General features: G+C 42.8%; 6 protein-coding genes across 6 annotated transcripts; 3 read left to right on the forward strand and 3 right to left on the reverse strand.

The window, feature by feature from the left end:
• Positions 1-1209: 1209 nt before the first annotated feature.
• On the reverse strand, positions 1210-3057 carry EAE97_007816 (uncharacterized protein; the record flags this gene model as incomplete). The annotated part of the gene is made up of 3 exons (XM_038878330.1): positions 2864-3057; positions 2074-2812; positions 1210-2027 (listed from the first exon to the last, which is right to left on the reverse strand). The coding sequence occupies exons 1-3, from the start codon at positions 3017-3019 to the stop codon at positions 1210-1212; spliced, it is 1713 nt and encodes a 570-aa protein (XP_038730580.1). The 5' UTR covers positions 3020-3057.
• Positions 3058-5366: 2309 nt separating this feature from the next.
• Positions 5367-8080, forward strand: EAE97_007817 (uncharacterized protein). Its single transcript, XM_038878331.1, has 4 exons — positions 5367-6237; positions 6288-6321; positions 6377-7518; positions 7570-8080. The coding sequence occupies exons 1-4, from the start codon at positions 6073-6075 to the stop codon at positions 7828-7830; spliced, it is 1602 nt and encodes a 533-aa protein (XP_038730581.1). The 5' UTR covers positions 5367-6072; the 3' UTR covers positions 7831-8080.
• Positions 8081-9325: 1245 nt separating this feature from the next.
• On the forward strand, positions 9326-10562 carry EAE97_007818 (uncharacterized protein; the record flags this gene model as incomplete). Its single annotated transcript, XM_038878332.1, has 2 exons — positions 9326-10370; positions 10432-10562. 2 exons carry the CDS (start codon positions 9326-9328, stop codon positions 10560-10562), a joined length of 1176 nt encoding a protein of 391 aa, XP_038730582.1.
• Positions 10563-10752: 190 nt separating this feature from the next.
• EAE97_007819 (uncharacterized protein) lies at positions 10753-11319 on the forward strand (the record flags this gene model as incomplete). Its single annotated transcript, XM_038878333.1, has 1 exon — positions 10753-11319. The coding sequence occupies one exon, from the start codon at positions 10753-10755 to the stop codon at positions 11317-11319; it is 567 nt and encodes a 188-aa protein (XP_038730583.1).
• Positions 11320-12608: 1289 nt separating this feature from the next.
• EAE97_007820 (uncharacterized protein) lies at positions 12609-15033 on the reverse strand. The gene is made up of 4 exons (XM_038878334.1): positions 14415-15033; positions 13799-14360; positions 13372-13747; positions 12609-13320 (listed from the first exon to the last, which is right to left on the reverse strand). Exons 1-4 carry the CDS (start codon positions 14560-14562, stop codon positions 12847-12849), a joined length of 1560 nt encoding a protein of 519 aa, XP_038730584.1. The 5' UTR covers positions 14563-15033; the 3' UTR covers positions 12609-12846.
• Positions 15034-15630: 597 nt separating this feature from the next.
• EAE97_007821 (uncharacterized protein) lies at positions 15631-17489 on the reverse strand (the record flags this gene model as incomplete). The annotated part of the gene is made up of 3 exons (XM_038878335.1): positions 15631-16053; positions 16110-17288; positions 17352-17489. 3 exons carry the CDS (start codon positions 17487-17489, stop codon positions 15631-15633), a joined length of 1740 nt encoding a protein of 579 aa, XP_038730585.1.
• Between the last annotated feature and the right edge of the window lie 2104 nt (positions 17490-19593).

The following is a 19593-nucleotide window of genomic DNA, read 5'->3' on the forward strand; positions in this document are numbered from 1 at the left end:
GCTGTTCGAAAACATAATCAAGCTTGCTAAAGCGTGGGGATGGAAGATGGAGAATCCATGGTGGATGTAGACTGTCCGAGCTCCCCAATATCACTTGAGCGTGGTACAGATAAGAATGCTGGTTGGAATCTTAAGAAACATCCATCACCCACTTGGTACCTAGACCAGTAAATGTTCTAAAAATGTGTTGCCCTCTTTGCAATATGATATTGGGATGCTTCCAGTTCATTTCAGCGGTCTCTCTTCTGGTGGTCTCCTTTGACAATCCGATGTCGTCTGGGTATGATATGGCCAGAGACCCACACTGGTGCTTAAATGTGGGGTTACCGCCATCGTTCAGGAACAATTGAACAGATAGATCATGACGAAGAGGTAGCTTTCGAGAATTTGGTAGAACACTAGTATACCTTCCTCGTTGATTGATCTATTACTAGCTTGCATCGAGTCCGAATGTCAATAGCTCGGGGTACACGGGAAGAACCCGATTGTAGTCGTTATGTAGTTGTTATGTGGTTGTCTCTTTGGTGACCGCTCCAGTAATATGGCCGATGGGTTAACGGACAGAGAGAAGCATGATGGCAAAGTATACCCAAAACTATCGTTCAAACTTAGTACCACAGCTTGACAGTATGGATGATATGGTCTCATCTTATTTTACCACACATAGATCCGATGTATTGGTTGTTGTCATCTCGAATGTCGATATCAACACCTAAGAGCCAAGTACGCCCATGTGCATGATGCCACGTCTCGAGATGATCAATTATCGGCACCTCAATGCAAGTATGCAAAGAACAATTGGAAGCAAATGATGAAAGAGAACTCGGATATTATAAATTGATGAAATTGATGGAGTCAATAAGAGTCTATTATTTCAATGTTTGAATGTCAATGATGAAATGAATGAGAGCATGTCTGTCAATGGGTGGTCTGTGCGCAAGCTAGTGGCAAGGTCTATCGATCAACCAAACATTCCAACCAATTCATATGGCCGATCAGGTCTGAAGGAAGTAAAATACTAGTAAATATAATTATCAGATAGTAGTACGTCCATTTCTAGGGAAATCAAATTCTTTAAATATTGTCAATATGAGTATAAAGTCAAAAAGTATAAATTAGTCTTCAAAGCTTGTGAGTTCCTGTTCTGATTATCCCCAACATTGGGAGCAGTTCTCACCAGCCATAGCTCTTCCATCCTCTCGTTCCACATCATAAGTAGAAGCCCTCATTTAACACATAAATGATAATCCTAGTACAATTATTCTCAGCGCCCCAAGCAGGATACTCAGGTGCCGAAGTACCGTCACACGAAAATTGTACCACATAAGGACTAGCAACGGTATTACCATCCAAGATAGTAGTTCCATCAGGGGCGGTAACCGAGAAAGCAAAGAGACCAGGCCCATCACCATTTGCCCACAAGAACCTCATTGGATAGTATACCCCTTCAATCAAATCGATTGTGAATGTTTGTGATGGATAAGTCAATGTTGCAATCAAATCGGCATTAGCACGGGTCCAACCGGAATATGCATTAGCTCCAACCCAAAGGAAGAAAACATCGTCGGCTGATGTCGTGGAGAAGGTATATGTACCAGTCATCAGAGCAAAGAGGTATCCACGATTATCAATGACGAGATAGAAGTCGTTGAGCTTTTGGGTGCTACCATAAACAAATACAGCAGTGTTTGTGTAGGTTGTAACGCTATAACTGACAGCAGTTGTGTTGCCAGTGATCTCTGCAGTCTGGGTTTTATAAATGACAGGGTTGAAATTCGCGTATGTTCCGGCAGAGTTGATGATCTGGGGAGTTTCGGCAAAAGCTGCGAATTGTACACCGATGTTGCTGCAGTTTACATCGGGTGTGGGTACCGTGATAATTATGGTACCTGGAATTGTGCCAGAGGGAGCTATAGTGCTCGTGGCAGCCACGGATCCAGTAATAGTAGTAGTAATATCACTCTGAACATATCCAACAAGGACTGTTCCCGAAGTAGGTCCAGCGGCGGGGACTGTAGAGGTGAAAGCTACACCATCAGTAGGAAGAAATGTGGTGGTTGTAACAGTGCCCACAGGAACTCCAACATTGACATCTCCACCAATAGTTGAAGTGTAAGCAGATTCTCCGTTGTCGAGGTAAATAGTCGAGGTAAATAGTCGAGGTAACAAAAGATGCCGGAGTTGCCACAGTTACAGTTCCAGGCGTTGAGTTTTCTGCAGAGATTGTGGAGGTATAAGCCGAGTCATAGGCTGATACAGTAGCGGTATAAGTAATGGTTGTAACTGATATGGCATCCAAAATGGTACCACCAATGGTTGAAGTATAAGCTTGCGATCCATCATCAAGGTAAGTCGTCGAAGTGACATAAGGAACTGGAGATCCAACAATGACAGTTCCAGCTGCAAGCAATTTAGCTGGGATAGTTGATGTGTATCCCGTAGCATAAGCAGAAAGCGCCTTAGTGGTCGTTACTGTAGGCTCCAAATACCCAATACCAATAATGAAATTTGTTGAACTGGCACTCGAGGTGCTAGTGCTGGTAGTACCCCTAGAAAGAGTTCGTAATTCGACACTGACTTCACAATAACCAAGATAGCACTTCTCGACGGTAACGAGGCGGGGACATGTAGCGCAGTTAAAAAGAGTAAATACGGAAAATGGACAGTACTCGTAGATTAATTCCTGTGCCGTCCATGGAATGTTTGTGGGTTTCAAGACGACCGTCGTGCTGGTTCCAATACTGTAGGTTCCAGCTTTCGTACAGGTCAAAGTACCACTAGTCGAGGTCGTGGTAGCGGCGTAAGTGACGACCTGCAAGACGAGTTAGCAATGAAAGGTGGTGATGGGGTATCATGACTTTACTTGAGCGCTTGCGGTGATAGTTGTGACTCCATTGTATGCTGAAACAACACTTAAGACACTAGAAGTCTGACCGGGTACAGGAGAGGCGTCGATGACTGAAAATGCAAGAGCAAAAGCTGCTATACAAGAGCGCCAATTCTGAGATAGAGACAACATGATATCTTATAAGTGTACAATGGCAGAGCTGTTTGTGCGTTCAATTTTTGTGGGAGCAAAACAAAAGAAGAATGAGGTGCCTGCTGAACTCTACACAGCAGACAAAGCTGGCGTCCTATTTATACTTCTGGATTCCATGATCACATATAAGTGACTTACAGTCGACAATTCTTTGAACGCAAACCACAGTACCACCGTATCTTCATAGCAGCTAACGCAGCGGTCTAGGTCGTCGAAATGAGAAAAATTGAAGATATACTTTTGCTGTCCGAGTTCGGATTTGGATAAGTCTGTCTCTCTAGACTCGGTCCAAAGATACATATCAGGATATGAGACTTCGAAGAAGGATATCTAGAGAGCTGAAGTCTGATGCTGGCGCTGTCAAAAAGGTGGGATTCTTAATCGTGAGGATAGATACCCCTGGTGCATTCGCGGTCACTGTCCCAGAAATTATACCTTCAGAGGAGCTAGTCTGGAGCTAGTACTATCGAAGGTGGTCTATATACTCAGCCCATTAACTTTTCCGGAACAATTTCCCCATACTTGAACATAAAAGGGAATATTTGCCTCGACAACGGAGCATTTACATGGGTAAAGAACCTCAAAATGGAATGTTCCTGGGTGCCACACCCAGCTGAATTGGAATACACGTGTGGACCCACTGACCCTGAATGCATATTGAGTGGAAATCAGTCTCGGTATAGCAATTCAAAAACCGATGCAAAGAAAAGAGGTATAAACACGCGAAAATGTTGATAACTGGCAATAATTGGTTCCAGGCGCGGGTTTACCGTTGAGGTTGCATCGATTAAGCACCGGAGAGGCCGATGAGATTGAATCTAGTGATCTAGACTGTATGATAGAAGAAAGTGAAAATGCACCATTTTGGAGTATGTATTTCCAACTTGAAACTTCATGAGTGACCGCTTGTATTGTAGCCGCCAATGTAGATTGTTAAGATTGTTTGTGCCTTGACTGTCAACACTCTTTGAGAGGCAAAAAATTATGAGCACTAGAAGCTCATTATTCCGTCAGAGTGCAAGATTTATGTCCAAATCTGTTCAGTCATTCCCACACGATAGTGCGAATATCAAAGCTTTGAAAAGTACCAAAATGTCGCATCCATCTAAGAACATGCGAATATTTAAAGTCAGATTTTCAAAGAGCAATAATTTTTGAGGAAGATATCACGAGCTCCCCGCCATCCGTGCATAACCCCCGCCCCGCATGTAGCGAAAATGGTGACCGGAGTCGTTTGTTGGTTTCAATGTGCGATTTGTATTGATTAAGAATCAATGGGAGATGAACATAAATGCGCCAATGAATGAGTAGGGGACGTATTAAGTGTTTGTTTGACAATATTTTCTAATCTTATCAATTTATTGGAAGATATTGACCTGCGAAATTGTCAAGCACTGTAGAAAGGCTCGCTTACGGAGAGCGAGTAATTTCATTTACGCAAGAAAAAGCTTCTTCAAATCAAGGTTATATATTGTTACATCCGCCGCGATCCTTCAACAAATGGAGCAAACAGCCTGCCCGGCTAGCTCAATCGGTAGAGCGTGTGACTCTTATCCATTGAAAGATGTTCTAGGTCAATCACAAGGTTGCGGGTTCGACCCCCGCGTTGGGCTCAATCCCCTACAAATCGCTTCTTTTTGGCATTCTTTGCGCATGTTAGTCAATTAGTTGGATAGATACATATATCATTCTTTACTCTACTAATTGATTGACTATGATCTTTTTCTCCTTGCTATTTGTTCTTTGCTCGAGCTGCGCTAGTAGAAAGAGAGAAAGTACATACTGTGTACATATTTTAGGATTCTTTCACTAAATGTAGCCATATGCAAGGGGAATGACGATACTTCCAAGAGGTGACATCAAATCTTCTATAGTATAATCAAATGAGCGGTCCCTGATGTCTTGATGTTCTATTGGATATGGTCAACAGGTCAACATGCTGTGCTTCTATCTATGTCCATTTTTGCCATAGAATTATGGTTTATTAATCGATATCTGGAGACACTGCTTGATGTGCCAATATCCCCCAATGCTGTCTGACCCCAATATTTAAACACTCGGGTTACATAAAATTATTAGGTACTGATTCCACCAAGACAGTTTTATACTTCTTTCCTTCCTTCTTTCTCCCTTACCAGGCAGTCGGTCAGCGAATCAATCAACAGCCTTAAAGACAAAGTTTCATTCATTGGCCAATCTTCGCAAGCCAATACATGCAACAAGCAACGGTGACATTTCAATCTCTTCGTGAATCGTGCACAATACCACACAATACCACACAAGACCCTTCCTCCTTCCTCCTTCCTCCTTCCTCCTTCCTCCTTCCTCCTTCCGAGCCTCCAATCTTTCTTTCCCTTTTTTCAATTCCAGCCATCAGTCATCATGATCAGTGATATGCCACAGTGGAATTCACCCGCGTACGCTAATCCAATAAAGGGAAGGTTGTATCGCTTATCTACGGCTTCTATCGCGATAAGGGTCTTTGAAACCTTCGAGCCTTCCTCAAATACCAGCGATACCGGCAATCTGAACATTTCCCTTCTGCCCCTCTGCCCCTCTGCTCGAGTAAAACTCTCTAACTCTCTACGATAACTCTCTGACTCTTGTTAAGGTGGAACCATTAATCCATTCCTTGATGACTTGATGATTACTTGATAATTTCTATGATCTTCAGGTATACATGATACATATAATGCGGATGGTAGTCACATTGTTATCTTTTTCACTTCGTTTACGTCTCAACTTTCCCGTCTCCCGTCCTCCGTCTCCACATCCTTTTCTTGTAAGATATTTTCCTCCATAGGATTACGAAGGAGAGTTACGCCCTTCGATTTGACACCCGTTGAACAACTGTCTCAACCCTTGCAAACTATATACTCAACAACGGGAAGTCGCATCAAGTATAAACTCACCGTATTTCTCTGTCTTTCCCCAAAGATTCTTTCAGTCTCTACCTCTTCAACATATCTTTCCTTGCCTCTACTTTCTTTCCTCCATACCTTTACAACTCAGATCAAGTCAGATAAGAGAAGATGGCCCCTCCAACTGCAATTGATGTTGAGGGTGTAGTCGACACTGAAGCTATCGTCCTCCCTGATCCATTGACTGTGAATGGAGTTTCTGCAAGAAGGGCAAAGGCTGGGAAATTTGTTGCGGGTGTCGCAGCATTCACTACTAGTGATCATTTCAAAAGTCCGGTTGGTATATTCTACCCCAGAGATATTGGTCATTTCCTAATGAGTCACAGTCAACATGGAAACCAAAGGCCAAACGATTTGATCGTAAGTCACCCTTTCAATCTGCATGTGTACATGCACTTTGACTAATTACTCGCAGATCGTATCTCCCTCGAGAGCAGATCAAGAAAGCCATCAAACTTGAAGAGCGCTGCTAAATACTTGGGCCCTGGAATGATTTCTCTTGGTGGAGGTTTACCATGTCCCGACTATTTCCCAATCGAAGAACTATCCATCAAGGTTCCTACAGTACCTCACTTCTCGGAAGCACAAACAAAAGAATCGGGAACCATCTTAACTGCTGGGAAATATGATGTGTCTGAGGGCAAGGGAGCATACGATCTGTCTATCGCACTCAACTATGGACAAGGTTCAGGATCTGCCCAGATGCTTCGATGGGTAACAGAACATACCGAAATCGTTTGCAACCCACCTTATGCAGATTGGGGCTGTTCTCTTACTGTCGGAAGTACCTCAGCTTTGGAGCAGACATTTCGCATCTTCTGTGAAAGAGGTGACTTTGTGTTATCTGAAGAATATACTTTTGCTTCTGCTGTCGAGACTGCCGCTCCTCTTGGTGTAAAATTCTTGGGTGTCAAAATGGATGCTGAAGGTCTTTTGCCAGAACCCTTGGATGAAATTTTGAGCAACTGGGATGAACAGGCAAGAGGGGCTAGAAAGCCATTTGTTCTTTACACTGTTCCTTCCGGGCAAAACCCTACCGGTGCAACTCAAGGTACCGAGAGGCGGCATGCTATCTACAAGGTTTCTCAAAAGCACGATTTATACATCATAGAAGATGAACCCTACTATTTCCTCCAAATGCAACCATACACAGGACCAGATGCTCCTGACATCCCACCACCCGCTAATAATGATGAATTTTTGAAAGCTCTCATTCCAACCTACCTAAGCATTGATACTGATGGAAGAGTGATGCGAATGGATTCTTTCTCCAAAGTAATTGCACCTGGTACTAGAGTAGGATGGATCACTGCTTCTGAGCAAATCGTCGAGAGATTTATTAGATCCAATGAGAACTCTAACCAAAACCCAAGTGGAATCTCCCAAATGGTTCTCTACAAGATCCTTGATGAAAGCTGGGGGCATGGTGGTTATCTTCAATGGCTGATCAACCTTCGATTGGAATACACTAAGCGCCGAAATGTTATTCTTGCCGCATGTGAGAAATACTTGCCCAAGGATATTGTAAGCTGGAACCCACCATCTGCCGGCATGTTCGTAAGTATTTCATGAACCCAAATTTAATAGAAATTGACTAACAAATTTCAGCTCTGGCTCTCGGTAGATTGGCATAAACACCCAGCTGCCAAAACCAAGTCAATTGGAGATATAGAGCAAGAAATTTTCCTCTCCGGCATTGACCAAGGAGTTCTCATTTGTCCAGGTAGTTGGTTCACAGCCGAGAAAGACGGCTTTGTACCAGTAGACATGTTTTTCCGCGCGACATTCGCTGCTGCATCGGAGGAAAAGATGACAGAGGCTATTGAGAGATTCGGAGTAGCTGTTAGAAACAGTTTCGGCATTGAATAAGGGGGTGCATTTTGATTGCATAGTTGCGAGGCGTTGATATCAAATCGGGTTAGACAATCTGTTGCGAGATAACGGGATGATTTTCAAACCAGGTTTTAAAGCCATTAAATTTTACAGGAAGAACTAGTATGTTGTACAGTATCTTAAGGTTCTCGAATCAAGATGATCCTGAATATGAAGTTCAGCCTATATGTCAAAATTATGACCTTTTCGCAGAGTGAATCTGTAATTTCTACCTCATGCTTCATTTTCCTATATAGTAATCTATGTCTCAACCAATCCTCGCTCTTTTTTGAAGAGATAGAAGGGGGCCGGGGGGTGTATGCGAATTCTTGAACCAAAGCGGAAGAGCGGAAAGCCGCGCAAACGTGTTCTGTCTCAATATATCAACCGCCCGAAGTCTTGAAATTGTACGCGAATAGCAATTTACATTTAGCACGAATCAAGGCTCGACATTAGGCACGACAACAAAAACTTTCCAGTGGCAATTGAGAGAACCGATAATTATAAAAATTGAAATCCTGCTGTCGAGTATGGCGTTAACTTGGAGCGTTATTTCAACTTACCTGTCTTTTTCGGGGCCTTTTCTCATACATGATTCTGCTTCTTTAATGTTAGGACTGGGTTTGGTTTGGTGGCGATGCCATGAAGGCGTTGGGAACCTTGATCTGAGACTTTTGGTTATGCAGAAGGGAGTGTGGATTGGAGAGCTCTTTGTATCGTGTGATGTGGGAGGAATTAAAGTGTTTGTATTGAATCAAACGGGTCTGCTTTCTCACTTTGTATTTTTGATCAGAGTTGTGGTTCCAGAAGATAAAAGTTGATTGTTTGTTTTTATCTGGGCTGATTTCACTTCCGCTCTAGCTCATGGATTTGAAGTAAGTCGGGAGGGAAAGTTCATTGCAAGATGGCTCACTCGACTATGATTGGAATTTTTAATATTTTCAAGGTTGAATCAAGCAGTGTTGTAAATATTATTAGCAGTACGTGCGGTTCTTTAATGGCAACGAAACTGTGCAATGACGACAAGATTTCCATCCTCGATGTCTACTCATCCGGTATGATTTCCGGTGCTCTGGCTTAAGATTTTCGACTAGAACTTGGATGATTACGAGACTATATCACTGAGACGAAACACCTCGAAAGAGTCTCGTAAATGCTATATCCTCTGTATGTAGTCAATATCTGTGCTTGAAAAGGTCCTTATATACCTCTCGAGGCTCGAGGGTGGAACGAAAATTGGTAGGAGAGTATGAGGCGGGTTTCCACGATATGTTGTTATCGTCCATGAAGCGAAGAACGACGGTGTATTAGAGGCACGAAATTGAAGTCAGACGTAAGAAAGTGGATATATCAGATAACTTGTTGGGAGACTGTTGGCTAGATGTCAGATTGCAACAGTTGCACATTACCGAGGGATCTGTACATACATTTATATCGCACTTCGCTCAAATCAATCTCTTGAAAGTGTTACTCTTTCTCCCTTCATATTATCATGGGTCAGTCATCGCAGTTTACTTGGCGCACCCCCGCGTCCCTGATCTTAGGCTTCCTTTCCATCACCTCCGCGATAAATCCTTCATACATCCCCGAAGTAATTTTCTCAGAATCTCAAGTAACCTACCGGGGAATCATCTCAAGCAAAGTCGAACACTTTCACAATGTTAAATACGCTGCGGATACATCCGGACCTAACCGTTTCGCGCCTCCAAAACCATTTACACCCCCTCCTGGTACCATCATAGATGCTTCCTTACCCGGTCCAGCATGTCCTCAAATCAAAGATCCTATGCCGCCTTTCTTCTCTGCAGTTGAAGAGATCAGCGAAGATTGTTTACACCTCCGCATTGCTCGACCAAGTGGATTAGATATAGACTCAAAAAGCAATCTCCCAGTTGTTGTATACAACGCCGAGGGAGGAGCCATCAAAGGTTCCAACCACGATGACCACATCTCCCCCGACAAACTAATCTCACTGTCCGTCAACGACGGAAATCCTATAATCTTTGTAGCTCTGAATTCTCGCCTCAGTATCTTCGGATTCCCCCAACTACCTATATTAAAAGATGAGAAGTCTCTCAATCTTGGTATGCGATACCAACGTGCGGCGTTTGAATGGGTAAGAGATCATATCGAAGAGTTCGGCGGCGATCCAAATCGTATCACAGCGTATGGTTTGAGTGCTGGTGGTACTATGACCTCGCTTCAGATAATGGCATTTGGTGGCCAGAAAGGTGTACCTTTTCAGCAAGCATGGGTCATGTCTGAACCACCTGGCACCTCTCTAAATCTGACTAGTGATGTAACTGAACATCATACTAGAGCTGTGGCAGATAAAGTCAGGTGCGGAGGACTTGTGGATTCGAAATTTTTTTCATGCTTGCGGGATATCCCTATGCAAGATCTGATTGATTCTGCGATGGAGTATTCCACGTCAAATCATCCGCCTTCCGGTCTCTTTACCTTTATTCCTTCGGTTGATGATGGGTTTCTACCTGATCGACACTCAACTTTGATGCGCGAGGGTAGATTTGTAAAAGGTAGGCTATCTATAATTTGCGTCAACAATCACAAGGAATCGTGTATTCTAACTCAGTCTAGGCATTGACATGATATTTAGATGGACTCAAGACGATGGTGCCATGAACGTTGGTCCTGGACATCTCATACAATCCGAGGAAGATATGATAACCTCTATTAAATCATTCGTGCATGCCATGAATGCAGAATAATACGCTATTTGATTTATACTCAGCCTCAGATTTTGAAGAAGAACTGAAAAATTACGTATCACAAAAAGATTCTGAGGATCCTGATATCTCAGTTCACTACTTTCGGGTTTCCCGCATCTTGAGAGATATACTATTTACCTGTTCCTCGATTGATTTTGGGTACCACATGGTTAAATGGACACAACGAACCATGGACCCTACATTGACGGGAGTAAGACTTTATGACTTGAATCAGAGTGCTTTGACTCCACTATGGAAAGGCGCTGGAATGTCTTATGTCAAAGTATTTCACGGATCCGACAACAACTATTTATTCAACGGCGTATTCCCCGAAGGTCAACTCACTGAAGAGGACAACGAGATATCAGAGATGATGGCTAGAAGCCTTCTCAACTTTGCTTATACTGGGAACCCGATTAATACATCTTCGTCACAAAGACAATTTGATGAATGGCGGGAACCGTATGGCAAAGTTGATATGGGAGATACACAAATCGAGAGCTTTAAGATCCAGGTCATTGGAGGACCTCATGGTACAGGACCTGTCATTTTGACTGATGAAGATAACTCTAATAGTATCAAGCGGAATCCGGAAAATGAAAATATTGGGGCATGGCAACAAGTATTGTCTGGCGCAGATAAGTTTAGATCGATGGGCTCGGCGAAGGAAGCAGAAAGGAAGAGGTTGATTGAGCAAGAAAAACTGTTTCAAAGATGTAGATATATCAATAGTTTGGCAGATACACTTGATGTATAAGTATTATACTATTAAGATGTCCATAGCTTGACTATAAGCGGGGCGGAAGATATTATGAATATTAATGAATGATGACATTGATGGAAACTGTGAGATTATATACAATACTCGATCGCTGTTGACAACATATTGCAGATAGACGACAGGAAATATTCAACAGGACACTGCTCTAGTAAACTTGGCCATGAGTATTCACCGGAAAAGGTTGCAGATATACAGACATTCCAATTTCGATTTCCCCTGTTCGCCCAGCGTTGCAAAGAAAAGAACAAGAAAAATCTCGAACAATAGAGAACTTCGAATATTCCATCCATGGGATCCAGAATAATGGATGGGATATGCGGATTTGACACCCGGGAAGAAGTTGTCTAGATGGTATAAATCTCTCTTGCACATCTCCCTCGCCAGGTCTAGTACTACCACCAGCCACAAAAATCAATCAACCAATTAAATGTGACATGAGAATCAAAAGAATCAGCATCACTTACAACTCCCATTCACACTCCACACAACCCACGATTTCCACCTCCATCCACAGTATGAAAGCAAATCCACAAACTCTCTTTCACCCCAAGCACATCTTAATCTCTTTTCTCACTCCCATCCAGGTTCAGAATCCATAGTATAGATCTAAAGATCAATACACTTCAGCCCAACACATACCACCCATCTTGTCTCGAATTTCCATAACGAAACAATGTGTGCAAAATCCATGAAAAGTCTAACACATAAAACGTGCAAATACAAACAATAACAGCATCATCACTCGTTAGCGTTAGCATTAAACAGCCGACAACACAATAATTATCGCCGGATGCCAGATTGTTGTCATCAACCAGTACCTAGGTACTCACAGTTCAGTCCATATACGATATCATCCCATCTCACATCACACCATCACACCATCATTCCAACAACCACATCACATCAATTTATCTCAACCTTTCGCTACGCCTTGTTGCTGCGCTGTACTGTTGTATCGCATAGTATACCAAAACCTAAAGACAGTCATCCCAACCGGATATTTATACTCTTACTTTACATCGCTTCAAATCCAGCGATTTTAACATCTCCTTCCCCCTCATCTTGTTCTACGATAATCGTTCCGCACAAACTCCAGTATTGTGATCAAGCCTTGAATGATAGAAAACTAGAAGCAACAGACGTACACTGCGCTGTAGACTCGTAGATTCGGACATGATGAATATATCAGCACTACTATTAGGATGACAAACAAATTGAGACTATTGAATGCTTGTATGTGATGGAATGATTATGGCGAGACACTTGGTTGACTATTCATTCGTTATGCGCATCTTGTTCCTTTTGATACTCACGTTACATGATATTCAGATTATTGTAAAAAAAGATAAGAGAAACCTGTTTTCTTATTTTTACATCATAAGTTGAGCTGACACAAGCACTTTCATCAATCGTCAAAATTCAGTTCCTTTGGCCAGTTCCCTGAGCGGCCAAGTAAAGCAATTAACGCCGAATCATCATCACCATAACATCTACTTCACCATCCTAGACCTTTTCTTTGACAGTTTCGCTTTTCCCTTCCAAAAACCCAACGTGTACACCCTGTCCAGGCTGTAAAACAATATCCGATTTCAATCGTGGGTTTCCTCCATCAATTTCATGCATAAATCCCTCGAGCCCATCAAAGTTTTGCAAGAGTCTAACAATCGTATAACCCATTTCGGTGAGTGCAAATTGTTGACCAATACAGATTCGAGGACCACCATTGAAAGGGATGTATTGCCAAGGTTTAGGCTGCCATGTCAACCAGCGGTCGGGATTGAAGGACATGACGTCTGGAGTGAGATCTTCGCGGCGTTGCATAATGAGAGTGGAGTAACAGATTGGAGTATCTTTGAGAATTCCCATAGGAGAGAGACCATCTGGTCCGCCACCGACGGGCAGTGTGGTATCTTTGAGAGCGAGACGGATATTGAAAGGAACGACGGGGTAAAGACGAAGGGTTTCGTGCATAACATTCTGCAGCTGTAAGTAAGGGATTTATGCTGTAATGGATAATGAAGGACGTACCTGTAAATATTTCATATCTTTCAAATGTTGATAAGTTGGGGGTGTCTCTAGACCAACTTTCGAGATGATTTCCTCGCGCAATTTCCTGAAAACTTCAGGATGACGAGCTAATTCGTAGAATGTCCATGACAGAGTGGAAGCTGTTGTATCGCGACCGGCAAGTAAGACTGCTACGAGTTGATCTCGAAGTACATTTCTATCACGAGTATAGGAAGCCAATGCATGGAGAAATGTATACCCTTCCTCTGTCTTTGTCTTGGTTGCTAGTTCCTCAGGAGAAAGTCGAAGCGTATCTTCAATGAAGGGGGCAACAAACTCGTTTATAACCTTGAGACCTTTGTAGAATGATTTCCTTGGAACCAATCCATTTAAAGGTCTGATTACAATATTAGCGATCGTTCTGAAAAATGAAGACAGGAATGCATACCCAGCTATCGAGATAACACTCTGTACCCGCTGAACTTCTGCGAAAGCATCTGCAAATTCTCCTGGTTTCTCTAAACTTTCCACACTGCGTCCTAGCAAAAAGTCCGTTGCAGCATCTAGAGTATATCTGAAAAACAAATCACTAACATCAATCTCCCGACCCTGAGTGCCATCCCACTTTCTACCTTCTTCTTTGATCTTCCCGATTAAAATCTGAATATGTCTCTCGAAAGTATCCAAATCACTAACTCGATCCTTGATAAATTGTGGACGAATCAATTGACGAGAATCATGCCATTGGTCAAGATCTGTCGTGAAGATACTGTCACCAAGGAAATCTTTCCAATCATTGTGAAATGGTTCTCCTTTGCCATAGTCTGTGAATTGAGTCGCGAGTATAGCTTTAATATTTTCTGGTTCCGCAGTAAACAGCGTACGCTGTCCTCCTGGATTTGCCTCTACTGTATAACGTATGTCTTTGTAACCGGAGAAAAATGCCATCCACGCTTCGAGGTTCTTATCATGCATACCATAGTTGACCGAGCGCGCAACGAGGTCGAGATCTGCAGATCATTAGCAAGTTTCTTCGCAGAAGCAATTGTAGTCTTAATCTGTACCGAAAGGAATCCATGTTTTCGCTCTTCTGGCATGACCACCCAGTGATCGAATCTTAAGCTCTCTCTGAACATATTGTGTGACTTTAAACAAGACGAAGATCACGACAAATGGTACGATGAGAGACTTTATTGATATGCTTTCCAACATGATGCTGGATTTGTTTTGGTATATATGTAAATGGACTCGCTCATGTACGAGAATGAGAAGTGATGAATGAACGAACAAACAAATGAATAAGTATCATTCATTCAGAACCAAGAGAAGAGAAAGGAGACTTATATAACCAAGTATGAAACCAGGCGTTGTTTTCAATTATGCTTATCATATTTGCACGGATTGTAGTCTTTGTTATACCTTAGGAATCGGATGAATTATTAGACCTTGTCGCAATCTTCAAGTTCCGTCCGTTTGTACCATTACGTGGGGTTTTTCTCGAGGAATGGCAAAAATGGAAAGGAGGACAAGGGGGGACGCCCCTTGTGATCTTTACCTTTGCTCAAATTGGAAATGACGGCTTGAGGATTTCCTTGATTATTTTTACGAACATTTATGGATATTCTGTACATCGGAGTGTTTCAGAGGAGCAGGAAGGGAAACATTCTTGGCTTGCGAGGAGGACCGAGGCTCCTCGTGTAAAGAAACAAAATCTGTTAACAAATCCGGGGTAGTAAGGTTTGATTCCGGTTGCCGTTTCCACATTTATATATTATGATGAGGAATATTCGTCTGCTCGTATACCAAGTAATGATCTGCGCATTATTAATAGAAAACCTGTCTAACACATGCCCGGTAAGTACTCAGTAGGTAAGTCGACGAGTCAGTTAGGGTCAGTAGGAGCTGATAGGAGCGTCAAATCCATGAAGGGACTTTGTGTACTGTAAACAACACTCGCTCATTACATACCAGATACCAGATAGATGCCCAAGGTGTTTTTATGTTCAGACAACCTGATTGGTTGACAATTTACAGTCGATCTCAGGAATCGACCTAGATACCTACCTACTTACCCTCTCGACAGGCAAATAAACAAATCATTGGTCAAATCTTCATCGTTGTGTAAATCCCTATCAAAATCTAATTTATGTACATGTGGAAAGTAAGTCTAAGTAGAGATATAAATGTAATATTATATCCGATGCCCCCCAAGGAACTCCTTTCCCAAATGCAATTCCGCCGATATCCATAGCTTACTAATAATTATCCCAATTTCCCAACCTACAATGCGCATGTTGTCGAGTTGAGTTGTGTGCAGTAGATCATTTGTACAGGTCCTGATCTGATTCCCAAAGTTCTCAAGTGTTCATTGAATTCTGGCAATCTGCTGCCTGCGTCGATTTGACTTCTGTTCTGTCCAGTGACTGGGTCCTTGGCTCCTGACCACAATACTTCTGCGGCGGCAGCTCCTCTTGGCCATACCATATCATCAATGTTGATTGGATCGGTTTGCTCAGACCAAATGTGAAATTCTCCGCCAACAACCAAATGAGTTGAGTTTTCGGGTACTCCGGCGAGAGGATCGTAGGAGTAAACTAAGCGCCAACTCTTGGTAGGCGAACAATAATCGTTGTAGGGGAAGTACTTCTCAGAGGATGCACCTGGCTCGAAATTGAGCCACTGTCCTTTGCCACAGTCGAGATACTAAAAGTTCGTTAGTACGTGAGTTGATTTATTCGGATGAATTATAAGATGCTTACCCAGAAGTTATAATTGCCAGCAATAGCTTTGTGTCCAGCCGCGACAATTTGAGCGACAGAGGCATCACTGAGCCATGATTGAACAAGAACATCAGATCCCAAAGTGAGGTTCCATGTTGTAATCATTTCTTCCCAGACCATTGGGGTAAGCCCAGCAGCTCTAACTTGTTTGTGGTTTCTGTCCACGAATGCTTGAATTAATGGTTGAAGAACGGCGGTATCATTTGATTGAACGGTGGGATCCAACAAATAGGTGTTAACATTAACTTCATCTCCACCAGTGTGGAAGTACGATGAGTAGGGAGAGACTCTGGGAAGAAGATCATCAAACAATTTCTCAAGGAATGCTGGTACGGCTGGATCATTAAGTCTCAATGATCCACAAGGAGGTTCAGCACAGTAGGTATCCCAAGGTTCGGCGAACAAGGCTGCCATGAGCTCAGGGTGAGAATATCCAATGGAACTTGTGTGGCCAGGCATATCAATCTCCAAGATAACCTCGATACCAAGCTCAACGCCATACTCTTGAATTTCCTTGAGGTCTGCGGGGGTGTAGGACAATCCGGTCGCATAAGCACCCAACTTTGACAATTCAGGAAGTGCTGGAATATCCAAAGGCCACGATTGAGCATCGGTGATGTGTAAGTGTATAACACTACATTTAGTGTAATGCATTGCTAACATTGTTCTCTTGATATCCTCAACAGGATACCAATTTCGGGATACATCCATGTTAAGTCCACGGTGTGCAAATTTTGGTGCATCGTAAATTGTCACTGGAGCTAATTTCGTGTAGACACCAGCTTTGGCAACAGAATGTGTATAGAAGAGTTGTGTGAACGTGGTCAGTGCATGAAGAATGCCAATAGATGATGGGGCGCTGATGGAGGCCTTCCCATCAGTAGTGATTGTGAGGTTGTATGACTCGTCAACCTGACCATCTGTAGGCTTGAATGTGGAGGAGTTATCTTGTCCGGTCTGAGTGATGAGAATTTCGCTGATGTAGGTCTTGTTTGAGGTGGCCGATGGCTCAACTAGGGGCAGGGTGTTTCGTGGATATAATTTCCATGGTGTCAAACCTTGATAGAAGATCTTGTTCATAGCTCGAGTTACGGCCTTAGAAACGATCGTCTTGCTGGTTGTTATATTTCCAGTGCCACTACTAGAATATCCTGTAGACTGTACAGCGAGCAATTTCTCAGTATTCATATCAACATAAAAAATGGGAGGGAATGATCGTACAGCGCCGCCATCATAAGTAACCTTAACGTTCTTATCCAACCACAAAACACCAGTACCATTTGTATACGAAACAGGCTGAGGCCAAATAGCCAACGCAGAGGAGACCAAAGCAGATATTAGAAAGGTAGAAGAACGCATTATGAGATGTGCCAATGTAGTATTGTATTTGTAAATTAGATGTAACGAAAGAAGTGGGAATGAAAGAAACAGATAGCGATATGTAGACTATATAACTTCATGAACAAGAATATGTCAATTGCTCTAGCCAATTACTTAATTGATTCACAACCGTGTGGCTCAGGATTCACGAATGTTTTGCAGTATTGGCTGTGGTAAATTCACCAGGATTCAGGAGTGCCGCAGGAATATGAACCCAGTGATTGGACTGCGCAAATCTCAGAATAGAGTTGAAAGCAATCAAATTAATTTTTCCCAGGGCTTGGATATGACGATAAATGAATATGCAGGTAGCCAAATCCGATGGTTCCAACTGGTTGTCCTGTTGTAGTAATAATTGTCATTTGGTGCGGAGAAGTCTATGCGAGACTACCAATCTAGCTGCCGTAACGTTACGACAAGCGCCTCCAAAAGCCGGTGAGGAAAAGTACGACGTGATGAAGTGCCTTTAACTGACGGTAGGTAGTAGTAGTAGAAGTAGAAGAATAGCAGTTTACAGTAATAGGATGCCCGACTGATTTGTTATCTGATCACGTCGCCCCCTCGGTCGGATTGATGCAGCTGCGAGGGAGAATAGATATGGATGGTTGGGTGTGAGTGGATATGCTTGGATATGCTTAGATATGGGTGGACATCAAAACGGATGTGTCTGGGTAGCAATGGATTTGAGGATGGATCCAGGTTGGGGGTTGAGAATTTTAAGGTTATGAATCTTATGATATTGAGATTGTGATGTACATCAGGGAAAGGGATAAAGTCAAATTTGCTTACTCAGAACTCAGAAGCTCGTGATTTATGCAGTACACAGTATGTCGTTGGTAGGCCAAGGGTTACGAAGAAAATGTTCACTATATCTGGCACTCAGTCATAAACGACCCAAGAATACTAAAAGTAGGTAGCTGGCTTTGATATCCCCTGGTTCCTGGTTCACTTAAATTGCCCTCAATTTCTTTGGTGCGGCGTTCAAAAGGCTCCGGTGGAAGCGATGGTTTAAAAATGGTATCCGGATATGTGAAAGGATGGGGTCGATCATGAGAAATACGAAATAACATGTCAGACGTCAGCACTTGGAGGCTGTGAGATTTGTTGGACATGATACAACATATATCAAATCCAATGCTGTTTCATATTCCAACAGCATAGTAAGACGATGTTTGTGTGTCTTAGACTCTTAGTGTGTTGTTGGTTTGCAGTGCCGTAATACCAACATCTAGATGTATGTACCGGTATGCGTACGAAGTAGTTGTTCTGTATCTTAGTGGCTCAGATCGCCATTATCGGATGAGCTGATAGATACCGGTAGATAGCTGTATGAGCTCAAATTTGAGTTATCTATTAAGTCGGCTCGCTCGGTCGATGTGCAAGTGGCCGTTCCCCGGCTTTCAAAGGGGAGGGTCGAGTACCTGAGCTAGCGCCCGGAAGGTATTTCTTAGTAGCTAATACACGCGACCAAAGAGCTGACCAAGGTTAAGGCTTCTCGAACCCGAAATTCCCATTTGACTGACTCAAAGGATGCAATGTATGAAGCGCGTTGTATAATATGGTAAGTGGTACATGGTGGATGGTGCGTTGTTACCAGACTGCATTGCATGACTGACCGACCAACAATTCTAGTCAAAAATGGTGATGGTCAATGAATCCTTTGAGAAATAATATGGATATGGATGGATATGGAAAGTCTACAACCTTGTGCACGTGGTTGGGAAGAGTGGCGGGGTTCACGCGATGAGACTGGGACTGGATCACTCTCGAGATCACTCTAACATAATAGTCAACCTGAATTCTGAGGGGCTTAGTGTTTTTCCCACTTATCAGTAGACATGAGCCACTTGATAAGCCATTTCTATCACGTGATTACCACTAGCCTTTTGCGGCTCAACATGATATGTCATCCTAAGGCAAATATGGTTATTCGCCAGGGCTCTTTAAGCTTCTTGGTCTTTCAAGATCTTTATTCTATCAAACACCTACCATCGTTTTTTGAACTAATCACAACCACCGAACAAACATTACAACATTCGAACCACCACCAAAAGCAATTCCCCATTTGTTGCGACTTTTGACA

The sequence above is a fragment of the Botrytis byssoidea genome (assembly GCF_014898295.1).
Source record: "Botrytis byssoidea strain MUCL 94 chromosome Unknown BBYS_016, whole genome shotgun sequence".
Taxonomy (NCBI): domain Eukaryota; kingdom Fungi; phylum Ascomycota; class Leotiomycetes; order Helotiales; family Sclerotiniaceae; genus Botrytis; species Botrytis byssoidea.

Excerpts from the sequence above, each read along its gene's own strand:
- EAE97_007820 (XM_038878334.1), bottom strand. The coding sequence starts at position 14,562 with ATGTTGGAAAGCATATCAATAAAGTCTCTCATCGTACCATTTGTCGTG. Across the intron at positions 14,361-14,414 it reads GAAAACATGGATTCCTTTCG|ATCTCGACCTCGTTGCGCGC; the intron begins GTACAGATTAAG and ends AATGATCTGCAG. Across the intron at positions 13,321-13,371 it reads AAGATATGAAATATTTACAG|AATGTTATGCACGAAACCCT; the intron begins GTACGTCCTTCA and ends TTACAGCTGCAG.
- EAE97_007817 (XM_038878331.1), top strand. The coding sequence starts at position 6,073 with ATGGCCCCTCCAACTGCAATTGATGTTGAGGGTGTAGTCGACACTGAA. Across the intron at positions 6,238-6,287 it reads GTGATCATTTCAAAAGTCCG|TCAACATGGAAACCAAAGGC; the intron begins GTTGGTATATTC and ends AATGAGTCACAG. Across the intron at positions 6,322-6,376 it reads AAAGGCCAAACGATTTGATC|ATCGTATCTCCCTCGAGAGC; the intron begins GTAAGTCACCCT and ends AATTACTCGCAG.